Source organism: Danio rerio, chromosome 13 (genome assembly GCF_049306965.1).
Source record: "Danio rerio strain Tuebingen ecotype United States chromosome 13, GRCz12tu, whole genome shotgun sequence".
Lineage (NCBI taxonomy): Eukaryota > Metazoa > Chordata > Actinopteri > Cypriniformes > Danionidae > Danio > Danio rerio.
The window spans coordinates 6,154,596-6,173,297 of record NC_133188.1 but is presented as its reverse complement, the minus strand read 5'-3'; the positions used below and the strand labels follow the sequence as shown (position 1 = coordinate 6,173,297).

Sequence of the window (18,702 nt, the reverse complement as noted above, 5' to 3'; positions counted from 1 at the left end):
TAGAGCGCGCTGATTGGTTTGAACCAAGCCTTACTCATGCATTAATGCATCACACTGTAAGACGTAATAAGACACACTCTGGCACAGACGCCCAGTCTGCACACTGGAATACAACGCTATTATGTCATGACCGTGACGCAGCTTCAAAAATTTGTTTCAAACAGGAAGTATGAATTTGCTTGAAATAACGCAAAACAACCAATTTACACTTTTTAGTGAAATATAGGTGTCCTAATAGTGTTTTTAGCAGTGTGGGACACATATACGACTGTCAACAGCTCAAAAAATGTGTTTTGGTGTTTCGTGACCCTTTAAAGTTCAGAGATATGACTTATTTACCTCAGGAGTTTCGCTAAATGAAACAGTGAAAGTAAACATTAGCATGGACATCTTAATAAAGGAATAAACACATTAAGGGTGTTTGTTTGCTGAAATTCGTATTAAAAACGGTTTTATTTATACTGTGCAACATATATTTATAATGTTTTTATGCAAAGTATATATTTTGAAAAGGGGGAAAACAATAAATCGTTGTATGAAGGCTGTAATGTTTAAATAACTTACCATTTAAAACACGTGAAGGTCATGTGACCATCAGGAAGAACGCAGCATTTCAATTCTCAAAGGACGCGTTCCCTGCCCTCACGGTCTCCCGAGTTCGTTCTTCCGAGGACACCTGGCAAGACCGGTCTCCACAAGAACACAAGTCCGTTCTCTGCGTTCTTGGAATTGAGAAACAGCCTCTAACCGCTGATATTGCCCACAATACATTGCGCATTGGATGCGAATTCGATTACAACTACAAACGCTTGTGAAAAGTGTAAATAAACTACAAACATGATGGACGTCAAGACCAACAGTCAAGTAGAGAGGCTTCAGTAAAGATGTTTGAATGACAGCATGTCAATATCTAGCCCACTGGAAAATATTTAAGTCGCATTCTCTGTGTTATATTTCATCTGCAACAACACTGAACTTAAAGACGCGTTTGGAAGTCAAAATGTCTGAATGAAGAAGAAAGACCTGAGGAGATTTCTCCTGTCGCCTCACAGTGAGAAGGTTACTGGTTTGAGTCCCAACTGGGTCAGTTGGCATTTCTGTGAGGAGTTTGCATGTTCTCACTGTGTGGCTCCGGTTTCCCCCACAGTCCAAAGACACGCGCTATAGGTGAATTAAATAAACTAAATTGGCGGTTCACTCTGCTGTGGCGACCCAGTATTAATAAAGTTACTAAGCCCAAAAGAAAAAGAATGAATGAATGAATGATATTGGCCTTGTGTGTATGTTTGTTTCCCAGTGCTGGGTTGCAGCTGGAAGGGCGTCCGCTGTGTAAAACATATGCTGGAGAAGTTGGCAGTTCATTTTGCTGTGATGACCCCAGAATAATAAAGGGTAATAAGCTAAAGGGAAATAAATGACTGAATGAATGATAGTCTACTTTATGGCCCGTTTCCACTGAGTGGTACGGTACGGTTTGGTTTGGTACGCTTTTATGGCCGTTTCCACTGTCAAAAGGTATACCAAACCAAACCATACCACTTTTTCGGCACCCTTTCGAAAGTAGGCGGAGCTAGACATGCAGCTGAACGCTATTGGCTTACAAAGATACGTCATTCGCTTACGCAACTAGCCAAAATGAAAACAAAAGAGCCGCCATGAATAAAACACACACAGCCGAGAGATCTTTATAGTGTAAATATATATACTAACGAGCCATGGTCGACCCAGGCTCAAACAAACCTTGTCGTCGTCTTCATGAACAGCCACAAAGCCAAGAAGAAGAGCAGATTTACCCTGTGCCCCTTAGTTTTTTACGAGCCAGTCTGAAGCGCGAGCGGTTTCGATTTCTTGCTTGCGCTCGCCGCGCGTCTATATCTGAATTAACAAACTTCTTGAGCTCATGATAATAACGTGCGCTTGATTATTGACAGGCTTTTGAAACCTGATCCTGTCGGATACTGACAAACGCGAGAGTGAAGCGCGGAAAAACAAATGAGAAGCCGGAAAAAAAGGAGCACATTACTTTTTCAGCAAACGTGAATAAACTGCCACGTTTAACTATTATCTTCACCTTTTGGACTATTATGGACTCAGAAAGATGAAATTACTCTCTAGCAAAAGACTACATGTGCTGCTGAAGATTAAAGACTCAGATGAGAGGTTTTCACTGACTGTGGGCTATATTTCCTGTTGTTTTTGAACCTAAATAAGGACTAAATGTCTGCTGTGTGTAGTTTTTTTGTAGTTGGTAACATATCGCAGACTGTAAGGGGCTGTATGTGTTCATATATATATCCATTTGTTTATTTTATATAATTGCAGACTTACGGTAGGCTATTTCACGCTGTCACTGATCTGCATTTATAATCAAATCTTAGAAAAGTTAGTAATAAACATTTATACACAAGTATTTGTGTGTAAAGCTTCTGTTTTGTGAGAAGTGCTTCTCATATGATATGCAAGCGTCCCGTAGTACAGCTTTACTGTAGACATTTGCTCGAGCGAAAATGACGTCGACTGAAACTTTGTCATACACTACGCCAGTGGTTCTCAAACTGTGGTACGTGTACCACTAGTGGTACGCGGGCTTCCTTCTAGTGGTACGCGGAGAAATTAAATATATCATTTACATGCAACACACATTTAAAAATTTATCAAAAGTGATGTATATAATATGTCATATATGACATATAGCCTATATTTCTGAGGTAATCTGCCACGTTTTTAACTGTGCTGAGTTCTAGCTGCTTTACTGGGCTTATTACGCGACTGTATTTCAATACTGCTCATTTTGGTGGTACTTGGAGAGACAATTTTTTTCTGAGGTGGTACTTGATGAGAAAAGTTTGAGAACCGCTGCACTACGCCAATCAAAAGGGTTCCCTTGGTAGTGGAAACGCAAGCCTGATAAAGGTGACCTGACCCGAACCAGTCAGTGGAAACAAGCCATTAAACACTGCTGTTTTACTCTTGTTATAATCATTTCAAACACTAAGCAGTGACAAAACTGAGGAAACTGTAGGTTGTTCTAATTTTCCTCAATTTCTTAATGAATATTGAACATTGTCAGGTTACTTTCCCCAACCCTAAATTGTTTGTTCCAACAATATTCTTTCATTGACAGGAATCCCATTGTCAACAAAACAGACCTGTTAGCCAGCCAGTCTGTTGACACTGACAGCTTATTCCCGCTGGCTGCTTAAATGACTTTTGTTTAATGCAACACAAGTACTTGTTTACCGTCGTACTTTCTCAAATCTCTCCGTTTCTCCACCATAGAAAGGCGTTGCATCTTGAGCATCGAGCCGTTGAGTCCTGATTACTGATAAACTGTTTTTTTAAATCATTCCCCTGAAGGCTGATACAGCTTTAGTAGCTCACTTTATAGCTGAAGGCTGACATATGGCTAACAGGTCTGTGTGTGTGTGTGTGCATCTCCTGCTGCTGTAGTGTAGCTAGTTCTACCGTTGAGTTGTAAAGCTGCAGAAAGCCTCAGAGCTTGTGTTTCAGCGGTCGCTAACTTCTCTCTTTTGTGTGGGATTGTTTCTGCTCCTCCTTAAGGGTTGTGGCGGTTTGTCATCAGATACTGTCGGCGTCTGTGCTGCGGACAGTAGCTGTACAAAGAGTTTCTCTATGAGCACGGTTTTCTTTATAATGTCGGGCCGTGGCGCTAAGCACCTGAGAGTCTTGGCAGGATCCTGTCAGCCACTCGTTATGCCAAAACAAACACTGCTGTTTACCGTATAAATGAGTAAGTGAAGTAAATGATTGATGAGATTATTATTTTGGGAAGACATCGATTGGTTGGTTTACAGCCGGCCGATGATGAGCTAAAGGCTACGCTCAGACTATGAAAATAGCATATATTTTAAAAGCCCAAACACCTTGTAAATGCGATTGACTTTCTCTACTTGAAGGAATGTTAAACATATCAAAAAGTATTTAGCCAAAAAAAACAAGTAAGCAAATTTAAGTTTTTTTTGGGCTAGAGATGGGTTACACACATCTTGCTCCATTTCCATGACAACGCTCTCTGCTGCAGTGCTTGAATGAGGCTCGGTAATGGACACTTAAAAGTCACGCAGCATTTACATAAATATTTTTTAAAATTATAAACAATTTACATAAGAACATTTAAAATTAAACAAATGTTTTTTAGTTTTAATTATAACGTGTTATATTTAAAACGTCTTGCAGTTTTTTATACAAAACGTTGCTTTTATTAATTATTATATTTTAATTCGTAATTAAATTATATATATATATATATATATATATATATATATATATATATATATATATATATATATATATATATATATACTAATAATAATATTCATTAATATTTATTATATATTATAATCATATATATTTAATATATATTAATAATAATAATTGAATTCATTAATGAATTCAGTGCCTTATTCGTTTTAAATGTAAAAAATGTTAAACAAAAGTAATTATATCAGGTAAAGTATATTAAAAACACCACCGGGTGGGCCATCGGATTGCCGCTGGTGTCTCGACGGTGGTCCACCCAGGGTAATCCGCAAGCGGCGTTCCACCCAAAAAAACACTGGTGGTCCGACAGAATATTTATAATGGGCGGCTTGCCAATGATGAGCCGTCAGCAGTCCGCTCGTATCAAGCCGCTAAATTTGTGCCGCCCAAAAACGCTGGCGGTCCGCCAACTCATTGTTTGCTGGGTAATTAAAAACTGTTGATTTATAATGATATATATATTTTTTTTTTGGTGAAGGAAGAACAACTATACAGAGGGTGAAATTAAAATTTTTTAAATAATTTAAATTTTAAGACATGGGCTTCTTTTAACAGAATCTTAATTGCAACATTATTCAGCAAACGGTCAAAAACTGTTGCTTTTTCCAGATCTTTTTATTGACATTTAAATTTCTGAAATAATTAAAAATATAGAGACAAATTAAAATCTGTTGAATTTATTTATTCATTTTTTGTTAAAGGAAGAAAATCATACAGGTTTGAAATGATCCGAGGATGAAATTAATATTTTTAAAATCAGTTTTGTCTAAAGGCATGAGCTTCTTCTTCTGATAGGATCTCAATTACTCAAAATACGGTGTTGATTTTCATTTAATTATTATTATCATTTTTTTTGTGAAGCAAAAAATCATACAAGTTTTAAATGACATGAGGATGAAATTGATATTTTCAAACATGCCCAACTGAGCCTGGTTTCTCTCTAGGTTTTTTTTCTCCTTCACTTTCGTCAATTGGTAAAGTTTGTTCCTCGTCACTGTCGCCACTGGCTTGCTTGGTCCAGGACTTGTAGAGCTGCGCATTGATAGATTTGTTCTTCAGTGTTTGGACTTACAGCAGTGAAAAGTAAACCACACTGATCTAAACTAAACTCTGAAAACTGGACTGACACACGTTCAATCTACTAGAACTTCTATCTTAAGCTGCTTTGACACAATCTACATTGTAAAAGCGGCATAAAGATGAGCTGAAATGAAACATGAGCTTCTTCCAACAGAATCTCAATTGCAACATTATTCACATCAACAAACGCATTCAAAAAAGTCTGAAAATCTAAACAGGGGATGTTTGTTTGGATGCTGAAGTGCTGCATGCGGTCGTCACCGACTTCAAGAGGGATCATTCGGATTGATGCAGAACACTCAGGTCAGCAACAACAAACCTTTCCGTGACCCTGAATCCTCTGCTTGCATGAAGAGTGGAAAGGAAACTCTTTCCAGGCTGTGAATGAGCCGATCACTGAGGCAACAGGAGCACTTCATCAGTGGAAGTGAACAGATGGCGGCTGAGCAACAGGCAGCATATGTTCCAATGAGCCCGGGCCATTACTACAGATGGAGGGTGGGAAGAGGCCGGCTCTGAAACATAACCTGACATTTCCTCCTCATTTGGCAGCGCATTGTTACGTTTCACAAAGAGAGATTAGCCCGGAGCAAGTGAATAGCAGCGCAAAATCTCTTTAAAGGCAAATTACTAAGAGTCCCCTCGCACATTTCTTCACACACTTTACTTAACCAAGCTATAGGCGGACGGGCCGTATTTCACGAGGAGGGCCGCGCTGTTCACAATGACTGATATACAGCTCTCTTGTTCCCCTTCAGAGCTTTTATGCCACTTCAGAGGAGGTGGAGATGATTCTACGTGCCAACAACAGGTCAAAATGCCCAAAGTTTAAAGTCAATGACATCCAAACCGTCGTGAAGCGTTCGTAAAGAGATAACTACTTCCCAGAATCGAAACTGGGACAACAAAGGAATTAAGTTTAACAGGTTAACATATGAGGGTTTACAAATTAAAATGGATTGAACATAAAACAATTAAGTTGTCCCAAAAAATCCCTGAGGAATTGTGTTGTCTCAGCTTGTTTTAAATAAGTAGTTTGAACAAACAGCAAACATCGTTTTTGTGACTGGCGAAAGGGACAGTTCAAGTATAAATGAAAACTGTGCAATCGTATACTCACTACTGACTTTTTCCAAATCAGTTTGAGTGTTTATTTCTTGTTCTGTTGAAGATATTTTGAAGAATGTTTGAAACCGGTAACCATCGACTTCCATGGTATTTGTTTAAATAAAAATAGTTCAAACTACTTATTTAGAATAGGCTGAACAATTCTCGACTTAACTTAATCGTTTATACAAATTAAGTGGGTTGAACATAAAACAAATAAATTGTCCTAAAAAAACCAGAACTGTTGCCTCAGCTTGTTTTAAATTAGTTTTTACAAATAGCAAACATTTGATTTTACTGTGATTAAAGAGATAGTTCAAAATTAAAAACTGAAATTGTGCCATCATATACTCACTCTTGACTTTTTCCAAATCAGTGTGAGTTGTTTTTTTTTCTGTTTAACAAAAGAAGATATTTTGAAGAATGTTTGAAATCACTAAACTTTGACTTCCATGGTATTTATTTTTTCTACTACACTTTTTTTTTTTTTAAATGAGCTGAATTAACACAATTCCTGAGATTCTTTGGACAACTTAATTGTTTTATATTTAATCCACTTAAATTTGTCAAAACCAATTAAGTTAACTTGAGCACTTTGTGTTGGACAACATGAAGGCATCACGTTAAGTTTTTACAAATTTAAGTGGATTAAACAAAAAACAATTAGGTTGTCCCTGAAAAAAAATTCTATTGTTTTAATTAGATACTTTAAACAAAAAGCAAACATTTTTTTTGACTGATTATAGTTCAACTAACAATGAAAACAGTGCCATCATATACCTATCCTTGACATTTTCCAAATCAGTTTAAGTTTTTATTGTTTGTTGTGTTGAACAGAAAAGAAGATATTTTGAAGAATGTTTAAAACCACCATAAAATGTCCAGTGACTTATATGTCAGTTGTTTTTCTACTGCACTCAAAAAATTATTTGTTCAAACTTATTTAGAATGAGTTGAATTACCAATTCTTGCTATTTTTTTGAGACAACATAATTAGTTTATATTTAATCCACTAAAATTGGTCAAAACCAATTAAGTTAATCCATTTGGGTTGGGAAAACATAGAGAAATTGTGTGGCCATTTTTTTTCACATTACATTTTGTATGTAATATCAGTAGATAAGAAAATACTCGTGTAAGGTGTTCTTGCAGGACTCCCAGAGTTCATCAAGATTCTTTGAATTAATCTTCAATGCCTTCTCCTTCATCTTACCCCAGACACACTCAACAATGTTCATTGTCTGGTGACTGGGTTGGCCAATCCTGGAGCAGCTCGATCTTCTTTGCTTTCAGGAGCTTTGATGTGGAGGCTGAAGTATAAGAAGGAGCGCTATCCTGCTGAAGAATTTGCCCTCTCCTGTGGTTTGTAATGTAATGGGCAGCACAAATGTCTTGATACCTCAGGATGTTGATGTTGTCATCCACTCTGCAGATCACTCGCACGCCCCAATACTGAATGTAACCCCAAACCATGATTTTTCCTTGACCAAACTTGACTGATTTCTCTGAGAAACTTGGGTCCATGCTGGTTCCAATAGGTCTTCTGCAGTATTGTGTTTCTAGAACTGCTCGATCGTGCAGATTCGCACTCTATAACATCAAAAAGATCCGACCCTTCTTATCTGAACATGCAGCTCAACTCCTTGTTCAAGCTCTTGTTCTCTCCAAACTGGATTACTGCAACTCTCTACTAGCGGGGCTTCCAGCTAACTCTATCAAGCCTCTTCAACTGCTCCAGAATGCAGCAGCACGAGTTGTCTTCAATGAACCTAAAAGAGCACATGTCACTCCGCTGCTAGTCCGTTTGCACTGGCTGCCAGTTGCTGCTCGCATCAAATTTAAAGCTCTGATGTTTGCCTACAAAGTGACCTCTGGCCTTGCTCCTTCTTATCTGCTCTCACTTCTGCAGATCTATGTGCCCTCCAGAAACTTGCGTTCTGTGAATGAACGTCACCTCGTGGTTCCATCCCAAAGAGGGAAGAAATCACTTTCGCTCACGCTCACGCTCAATCTGCCCAGTTGGTGGAATGAACTCCCTAACTGCATCAGAACAGCAGAGTCACTCGCTGTTTTCAAAAAACGACTAAAAGCTCAACTATTTAGTCTCCACTTCACTTCCTAATCTGCAATTGCCTCTGAATATCACACTAACTGTACAAAAAAAAAAATAAATAAATACTACTAGACTTTACAGACCTGAAACTTGCCTATAGCACTTATTCATTGTTGCTCTTGGTTGTGTAAATTGCTTCCTTGTCCTCATTTGTAAGTCGCTTTGGATAAAAGCGTCTGCTAAATGACTAAATGTAAATGTAAATGTAAAATGTAAATGTAAAATGTGATGATTGGAATGCAGTTCAACAGATGATTCATCAGAAAAATCCACCTTCTGCCACTTTTCTATGATCAACTAGAAGTCAAGTTATTATTTGTTGCCCTTACAACTGGGATCGATGACAAGACTGTCAGATAGTGTAGAATAAAATCTGGACAGTGTATATAACAGTGAATTTTACTTCAATAACCATGGTTCTCTACACTGTTGCACTGGTAGTCTGAAATCATTACACATTTAAAAAAAAAAAGAAAAATGAAAAATAGAAAAAGAGCCCAAGACACTGAGTTGTTTGTTTTGTTTTTTCAGCAGTTGTCTATTTTTCTTTTGTTGGTTTGAATCTTGTGCGAGTCCACATACAATTGCGGCAAGAGTAAATCTGGAGTCAGTTCCTGAGTTTTACAGTGCTCTATTCATAGCGTCCTCCATAAATATAGCAGCTAAATATGTATTTGGTGCACTTCAGTATTTTTAGAAGCCATTTTGTGCATTTTAAGCAGAGAGATAAACGCCTACAGCAAATAATAACACACAATCTGATGCTGCTGTTATATTACATATGCTGTTTTTAACTCTTTACTAGTGTGCTGATTAATCATCACAGATATACAGAGAGTGTGACTCTGGAATGAGTTTTTGTTTCGATTAAAAACCCAAAGTCAGGTTGCGGGAGGGTTATTACATAAACGAATCAAATAATAATTATCCTCACTACCTCCATTATCATCAAGCAAACATGTTTATGTTTAGGGTACGATTACATTATTATCGTAATACAACAGGTTTGTTCTGGGGTTGTTGGTTTAGAAACAACAAATAATAACTTGACTTTTAGTCATTTGGTATCAGAAGTGGCTTATATGAAAGGCGAAGACCTCTAGATTACGCCTTATTTACCAAAATAAAATATGATTATGACTTTATTTTTAATTATTTCATTAGGACAGTAAGGTCTGACTTTGCTTAAGCAAAAGTCGGCTCACTTAACAGAAATAGTGTACAGTATAGAATATAAAGTCATGCTGCAGTGGAAAAGGAATGAATATTGTGTATGACTCCCATGAGCTTGACGGACTGCATCCATAGTCCAAAGTCATCCAAAGTCATCTGGAATCCCAACGAAAGCGTTCTTGCAGGACTCCCAGAGTTCATCAAGATTCTTTGGATTCATCTTCAATGCCTTCTCCTTCATCTTACCCCAGACATGCTTAATAATGTTTATGTCTGGTGACTGGGCTTCTTTGCTTTTAGGAGTTTTGATGTGGAGGTTGAAGTATAAGAAGGAGCGCTATCCTGCTGAAGAATTTGCCCTCTCCTGTGGTTTGTAATAAAATGGGCAGCACAAATATCTTGACACCTCAGGCTGTTGATGTTGCCATCCACTCTGCAGATCGCCAAATATCATATCTCTGTATTTTTAGGAGTAATGACGGTATACACTATATATCCGGTATTTTCTTTTAAATGGTTTCTTGAGAGTTAAAGCCTTGATTAAAACTTTATTAAACAGTTTTTGAGCAAAACATAATTCAAACACAAGGGTTTCCCTCCCTGTTTACAAATAAACAGCTGCAAAAAAAATATGATACCTCAGGCCTTTGATGTTGCCATCCACTCTGCAGTTCTCTCGCACGCCCCAATACTGAATGTAACCCCAAACTATGATTTGTCCTTCACCAACAAAATAAGTTGCTTATTACATTAAATCCCGAAAAATTTTAAGAAAAATAACGGATATTAAATTACAGAAATTTACCGTAAATTATCGAATATTAAATTACAGAAATTAACCATAAATTAACAGATTTTAAATTACAGAAATTTACCGTAAATTAATGAATATTAAATTACAGAAATTTACCTTAAATTAACAGATTTTAAATTACAGAAATTTACCGTAAATTAATGAATATTAAATGACAGAAATTTACCTTAAATTAACGAATATTAAATTACAGAAATTTACCATAAATTAACGAATATTAAATTACAGAAATTTACCTTAAATTAACAGATTTTAAATTACAGAAATTTACCGTAAATTAATGAATATTAAATTACAGAAATGTACCTTAAATTATCGAATATTAAATTACAAAAATTTACCATAAATTAACAGATTTTAAATTACAGAAATTTACCATAAATTAATGAATATTAAATTACAGAAATTTACCTTAAATTAACGAATATTAAATTACAGAAATTTACCTTAAATTAACAAATATTAAATTACAGAATTTTACCGTAAATTAACGAATATTAAATTACAGAAATTTACTGTAAATTAACGAATATTAAATTACAGAAATTTCCCATAAATTAACTAATATTAAATTACAGAAATTTACTGTAAATTAACAAATATTAAATTCCAGAAATATACTCAAATTTAAATTTCTAGTACATTTCTGTAAATCAACGATGTTATTTTTCGGTATATTTTTGTAATTTAACATTCCTTATTTTTACGTATTTTTTTCCCCGGCAACCCACCTGCCAGAAATAAATCGTAAAATTACAGATTTTTTACAGTGTGCACACAAGGGTTAGACAATGAAACTGACACGCCTGGTTATGGGATCACTAGGTACACATGGTCCTCCAGAGTGGTTTGGTAATCCTTGTCAGTTATGCACACATCTAGCACAAGCAATAGGCCTAGGTAATGCCATGATATTGCAGCCCAAACCATCACTGATCCTTCACTCTGGGCATGCAACAGTCTGGGAGGTATGTTTCTTTGAAGCTTCTCCTCACCGTAACTCTCTTGAATGTGGCAAAGACACTGAAGGTTGACTCATCAGAAAACAATACAAGTTTTACATTGTCCACAGCATTAGATTTTTGCTGTTGGCCCCATTGAAACCAATGTTTTTGTTTTGTTGTCCAACCACTGTATATATTATAAAAGGCAATTAAACAGGGCATTCATTTTCTGTGAATGAAAAAAACAACAACATACAAACAGCAATACACATTAATTTTTATACAGTGGACTTAAACAGCTCAATCTTTTACATCAGAATCATAAATAAGAGAATCATTTGATCAGAGTTAATAACTGGAGACTTGCTGTCAGTGATCTTGACTGAAGTGAAAAAGTCACACATAAATATCCACCAGAACTGTAAATGTAATGTTGCTATGGCTGTTTATTTGATGGGGGGTCTAAAACATGATGCCCACAATCTGTCTTCTCCATCAGAGCCATGCTGTCTTGCCCCAATACAGACCCCCAGACAGAAAAGAGCGGCCCCTTCTGCCCTTAGTCTCCGAGAACCAACCGAGCGCCACATAATTGTTGGCTCCATCATGCCTGCTTTCCCTCTCTCTCTCGTGCTCAGAGAGGGAAACAGCGATGACAGCGTGCCAAAGTCTGGCTTCTTGTGGCGGCGTGCGTCCCACCTCCAGCCCACACCACCCGCTGCAGAACAAACGCTGCGTTCCCGCTGAGGCCGATCGCTCGCCCTCACGCTAACTCTGCTAACGCTCCACCGCACCGCCATGAGAATAGAGCCTATATTTACCATTAGCGCACACATCCAAACACACGCTATAATTAAACACATGAAAAGGACGATGTGTTGCAGCGTTGCTAATCTTGGTGGTTTTATTTATTTGGTTTAAAAAAAAAGAGGCCTGGACACACAATCGGCACCCGGCCCCGTGCCAGGATGAGCAAACAGATTTAGAATCAAAGCAGAAACACTGCACAGGAAATGATTCTGTACACTTAAAATAACTTCATTCAATGTTGCTGTTGAATTAACGACACCAGAGTCTTTCCTATTGATGCACAATGGTCACTTCTGGATTTAAAGTACACATGAAATCAAAACTAGCCATGACTTTGTTAGCTCACATCGCTAGTTTTGTGGTGAATGATTCATCTGTGCATGTCATTAAGTAAAAAATAAACTGCGCTTGTAATCTAAAATTAAAACCTAGAAATGCACTTCCAGTTTGTTTACAGTTAAATTCTCAGATTACATCTGTCTGAGGCATTGGGCGTGGCTAACATACCTAACCACGCCCCTCCAACTGTCAGTTTTGACAACAAACAGAAATGTTGAGAAAGGTGTCAGTTAGGTTGTAGGAACTCTACAAAACCCATTTCCCAACCTTTCTGAATAAAATGCCTACCTTACTGCTAATCTGGGGTGCATTTCCGAAAACCATCAAATGAGAATGAGAGATTCACTGAAATATCACGGTAACAGAGTTTTCCACCATTTTGTGCTTTACAGACATCCCAAGTTGGGCGCGCGACGTACCTGAAGAGCTGTGTACGGTGGAGAGAGGTACGTGATGTATTTCAGGACCGGGCAGGAGACATGCGATTTCCGGGAGATTATCATTCATTTGCGGGCATTCGGGAGTCTCTATGCATTTGCAGGATCCCAGACCTGAATCCAATTGAATCCATTTTCCACGTCTAAAACAGAATTGTATGTAATTTCATCATATTATAGTTAAAAAAATAAATGAGAGATTCACTGAAATATCACAGTAACAGAGCTGACATTTTCCGCCATATTGTGCATTAGCTCAAGATGCTAACCTGAAACCAGACATTTAATGCCAAATACACAATTCCATAAATATTCAATATATTATAGTTAAAAGTGAATGAGAAATTCTCTAAATATTACAGTAAGTTGACAATAACACAGCAGACATTTTCCACCATTTTGTGCTTTAGCTTGTGATGCTAACCTCAAACCAGACCCCACATGACATGAATAAATCTGAATTTTATGCTTTTTTTATCATACACTACTCAAAACAATATAAGGAACACTAAAATAACACATCCTAGATCTAAATGAATGAAATATTCTTATTAAATACTTTGCTCTTTACATAGTTGAATGTGCTGACAACAAAACCACACAAGGATGATCAATGAAAATCAAATTTATTAACCCATGGAGGTCTGGATTTGGAGTCACGCTCAAAATTGAAGTGAAAAAAACACACTACAGGCTGATCCAACTTTGATGTAATATCCTAAAAACAAGTCAAAATGAGGCTCAGTAGTACCTCCACGTACCTGAGCATGTTCCTGATGAGGTGACGGATGGTCTTCTGAGGGATCTCCGCCCAGACTTGGACTAAAGCATCCGCCAACTCCTGGACAGTGTGGTGCAACGTATCATTGGTGGATGAAGCAATACATGATGTCCCAGATGTGCTCAATTGGATTCAGCTCTGGGAAACTGGCGGGCCAGTGCATAGCATGAGTGGTTTCGTCTTACAGGAACTGCTGACACTTTCCAGCCACATGAGGTCTACCATTGTCTTGCAATAGGAGAAACCTAGGGCCAACTGCACCAGCATATGGTCTCACATGGATCTTATCTCGATACCTATTGGCAGTCAGGCTACCTCTGGCTGGCTCATGAAGGGCTTTGACGCCCGATTTGATGATCAGCGAGGGCCATGTTTTCAGCTACAAATCATTATTTAATGTTCTAGTCAAGAGATCTACATCTTATATTACCCGAGGTGAGTGAATAAAATTGTGATTTTAAGGTGAACTACATCTTTATGCATTCATAATACAGTCTGTGTCAATATAGTTTGACTTGACTGCCAATTAATACAATAATGTCACACTTTACCTGAAAAATTAAAGCTCATATTTCATCCTTCCCAAAGCACTATTTAAATTCCCTTTACCCCTTATTTCTAACCGATATGTGATTTACTATTGGATGTCAACGGTGGTTTAACGGTTTTCAGTTTGTTGGTGATCCCTTACTGTTTATTCAAAACACTTTTCAATTGCCAAAGCTTTGTCAATCTGCTCCATTTTTTGCATGAATAAATCAGTCGCCTCACTTTCCTGCTGTGCCTATATGACTATATCTGATGTTTGGCCAAGTCACGTGTTTGTCTAGCACTGTGTTTCATTACCACGGCTCATCTCTATAGATAGGAGGAAGAGCTGTGCGATGACCACTATGGCTGTGGAACGTTCTCCATATCCTATTTCCGCTGGTGTTTGATGATAGCTGAGGTTTCACAGCCTTATGGGCAAACAGAGAAACGGACCAAAAGAGTAATACATTTATTAGTCATTAATTTTAGTTTCAGATCAGCACTTTGCAAACATTATACGATCAGTCAAAGTTTAAGATAATGAAAAACATTAAAATATTCTAAAATAATTTAGACAAATCATTGCATAATGATGGTGTGCTCTTTATCTAAAATAAAACGCATGAAGGGGCTAATAATATTGACCTTAAAATGGTTTTTAAAAATTAAAAACTGCTATTATTTTAGTCGAAATAAAACAAATAAGACTTTCTCCAGAAGAAAAAATATTTTAGGAAATACTGTGAAAAATTCCTTGCTCAGTTAAACATCATTTGGGAAATATTAAAAAATAAATAAATAAAAACACAGGAGGGCTAGTAATTGTGACTTCAATTGTGTGAACACAAACTTCTAATAAGCCAATCACATGGCAGCAACTCAATGCATTTAGGCATGACATGGTCAAGATGGTCTGCTGCAGTTCAAACCAAGCATCAGAATGAGGAAGAAAGGGGATTTAAATGACTTTGAACATGGCATGGCTGTTGATGCCAGATGGGCTGGTCTGAGTATTTCAGAAACTGCTGATCAAATGCGATTCTCACACACAACCATCTCTAGGGTTTACAAAGAATGGTCTGAAAAAGAGAAAATAACCAGTGAGCGGCAGTTCTGTGAGTGCAAACGCCTTGTTGATGTTGGAGGAGAATGGCCAGACTGGTTTGAGCAGATAGAAAGTCAACAGTAACTCAAATAAGCACTCTTTACAGCTGAGGTCTGCAGAAGAGCAGCCCTGAACGCACAACACGTCCAGCCTTGAGGCGGATGGGCTACAGCAGCAGAAGCCCACACCGGGTGACACTCCTGTCAGCTAAGAACAGGAAACTGAGGCTAAAATTCACACAGGCTCACCAAAATTGGATAATAGAAGATTGGAAAAACGTAGCCTGGTCTGACGAGTCTCGATTTCTGCTGCGACATTCGGATGATAGAGTCAGAATTTGCCATCAACAACATGAAAGCATGGATCCATCCGGCCTTGTATCAACAGTTGGTGGTGGTGTAATGGTGTGGGGGATATTTTCTTGGCACACTTTTATTGTAGTTTAATATTAATATTAATCCAGCTGTAAATAGTGCTAACTGCTAACTAAACTTACATTAACAATGTCTTAATTGTCATTTTTAGACCATTTAAAGATGCTCAGTGGATAACCTCAAACCGAACTTAACACTGTTTACAAGTATGGAAAATTACACAGTATTTAACTGTTGTGTCACTGTATTTTAAAGTTGCATTGTAAAAATTACTATGTATTTTGCAGTTAAGATATAAAATACTTTAAGGGTGCTTTCAGCGGATCGATTGTAGTGAGAAAGCAAAACAATCCGAGCCCGGCTATATTACATTGTATTATGGATTTGTAACATATATACGGCTATATAAAGAGAGAATTATGAATGAGGCAGGATGTCATTCCAACCCATAAATGTGCGTTTCATGTAAAAATCAAAAGTGAAAGCATGTTAACTACTAACGAGAGCTGTTTCTCCGATAGAAAAATTGACCGAACTGCATTCTTGGTTTATCTTTTACTTCTCTCTATAATGTAAAGCCTATAATGTATAAGCCAACTGCTATGTATGAGAGAGTCTTACCTCTGATTTATAATTGGCGGTGATGTCTGTGGGCGTCACCATTCAAAATGAAAGTGCAGCTTTTCGCTTATAATGTCTTGATGCTCATCATCATAAATTAAAATAAGGACTCATGACAGCTGAGCAGGACTCTGCAAAATAAACCGTGAAACTCTGACCAATGTAAGGAGAGTTTACTCGCACGTGACTTGTTTTAGCTCTTTTGGTCCATTTAGCAACTTTGCAGAGAAAAAGTGAACCGCACCAAGAACAAAAAGCAACATTGTAACAATTTTAATCTCAAGAGAATCGATCCACAGGCTAGAAAGCACCCTAAGTCTATATATATATATATATATATATATATATGCTTTAATGTGTGTGTGTGTGTATATATATATATATATATATATATATATATATATATATATGCTTTAATGTATGTGTGTATATATATATATATATATATATATATATATATATATATATATATATATATATATATATATATATATATACATTAAAGCGCATATATATATATATATATATATATATATATATATATATATATATATATATATATATATATATATATATATATATATATATATATATATACACATACACATTAAAGCGCATATATATATATATATATATATATATATATATATATATATATATATATATATATATATATATATATATATATATACATTAAAGCGCATATATATATATATATATATATATATATATATATATATATATATACATACATATATATATGCGCTTTAATGTATATATATATATATATATATATATATATATATATATATATATATATATATATATACATATATATATATATATATATATATATATATATATATATATATATATATATATATGCTTTAATGTATATATATATTGTAATTGTATATTGTAATATATGTATTGTAATTGATTAACAATAAGTTACAGGCGAACTCCTGCCGTTAAGTTATTTTAGATTTTACAGGAAATTGTTAACAGTGAAGTGTATCAGGGTTTCTTCAAAAGTATTAAGAAGCAAAATCCGTTTCAATATTATTATTATATATAATGATAATAAGTGTTTCTGCGTGACTGACATTAAACACGGCATGAGTAAACGTAAAGAGTTTAAGTAATACTAGCACTTTCAGACAGGACAGACATGAAACAGAAGAGTATCAACACAATGTGAGGTTAAACTGGGAGCATTTGGGTCGTGATGTGCCAGAACCACAATTTATTCCAATCATCTCGTCATCCGGCTGCTTTGGATCACATTGACCACCGTTTTTTCGATGCTGTGACACACATTATCAACAATTTCCTTTTAAAAGAATGGCTGCTTGAAAATCTAGATTCTGAACGTGTTGAGGGAGTCAAATAATGGTTGTAATTGCGAACGAATGGAGTCGATGCCAAACCAGCAGTTGAAAGGTAAGAGATCATCTGAGACTAATTAGTGTCTGTGCTGAATGAATGGGTTTGGCACACGGTTTAGGAAGCTTCCATTTTGGTCACTGATTCATATCCACATGGAAGAAGAAGAAGAAGAAGAAAAAGAAGAAAATAGGCTGTAATCTCACTATAGGATATAATTCTGAGGGCTTTTCAGGATATCACTGAACACAGAATGGGAGGGTTATCTCTGTCTGTGTATGAAAACTGCACATTCATGCAGACGTCCATGAGCTTTGGCGTCTGTCAATAATTATCTGCAGTCAAAACAAAAGGGTGGGAACTGAATTAGGCCAAGCGAGAACATGAACATTCCCATCTGAATGCAGTTCATCGCTGCTTAATTCTGTAGAGGGCAACAGTTTCCACCAGAGGCTATTCACTCATTTTATCATCCGTCAGTCTGGTTTAGTTCTGAGAATAGGTCCATCTGCAGCAAAATATAGAAGAAAAGATGGTCGTAAACATTCTGCTAGACAGCCGGACAATGATACAGACAGACAGAAGACAGACAGACAGACAGACAGACAGACAGACAGATAGATAGATAGATAGATAGATAGATAGATAGACAGATAGGCAGGCAGACAGACAGACAGACAGACAGACAGACAAACAGCCAGACAGACAGACAGACAGACAGACAGACAGACAGACAGACAGACAGACAGACAGACAGACAGGCAGGCAGGCAGGCAGGCAGGCAGGCAGGCAGGCAGGCAGGCAGG

General features: G+C 36.7%; 1 protein-coding gene and 1 long non-coding RNA gene across 6 annotated transcripts in view; both read right to left on the bottom strand.

Annotated features, from left to right (window-relative positions):
* The window catches only part of LOC141377107 (uncharacterized), a 477,282-nt gene that overhangs the window by 19,466 nt on the left and 439,114 nt on the right, over nucleotides 1-18,702 (bottom strand). The window lies entirely within an intron of this gene.
* The window catches only part of fam120b (family with sequence similarity 120 member B), a 39,338-nt gene continuing 38,363 nt past the window's right edge, over nucleotides 17,728-18,702 (bottom strand). For 4 of the 5 annotated variants that reach the window (XR_012388535.1, XM_073919504.1, XM_005169513.6 and 1 more), the window contains one exon: nucleotides 17,728-18,404. Coding sequence is in view for 3 of the 5 variants with exons in the window: in XM_073919504.1 (XP_073775605.1) it covers nucleotides 18,383-18,404 (22 nt within the window). In the remaining 2 variants the exon portion in view is untranslated. The remainder of the gene's footprint in view (nucleotides 18,405-18,702) is intronic. The other variant, XR_012388536.1, reaches the window with a different exon arrangement.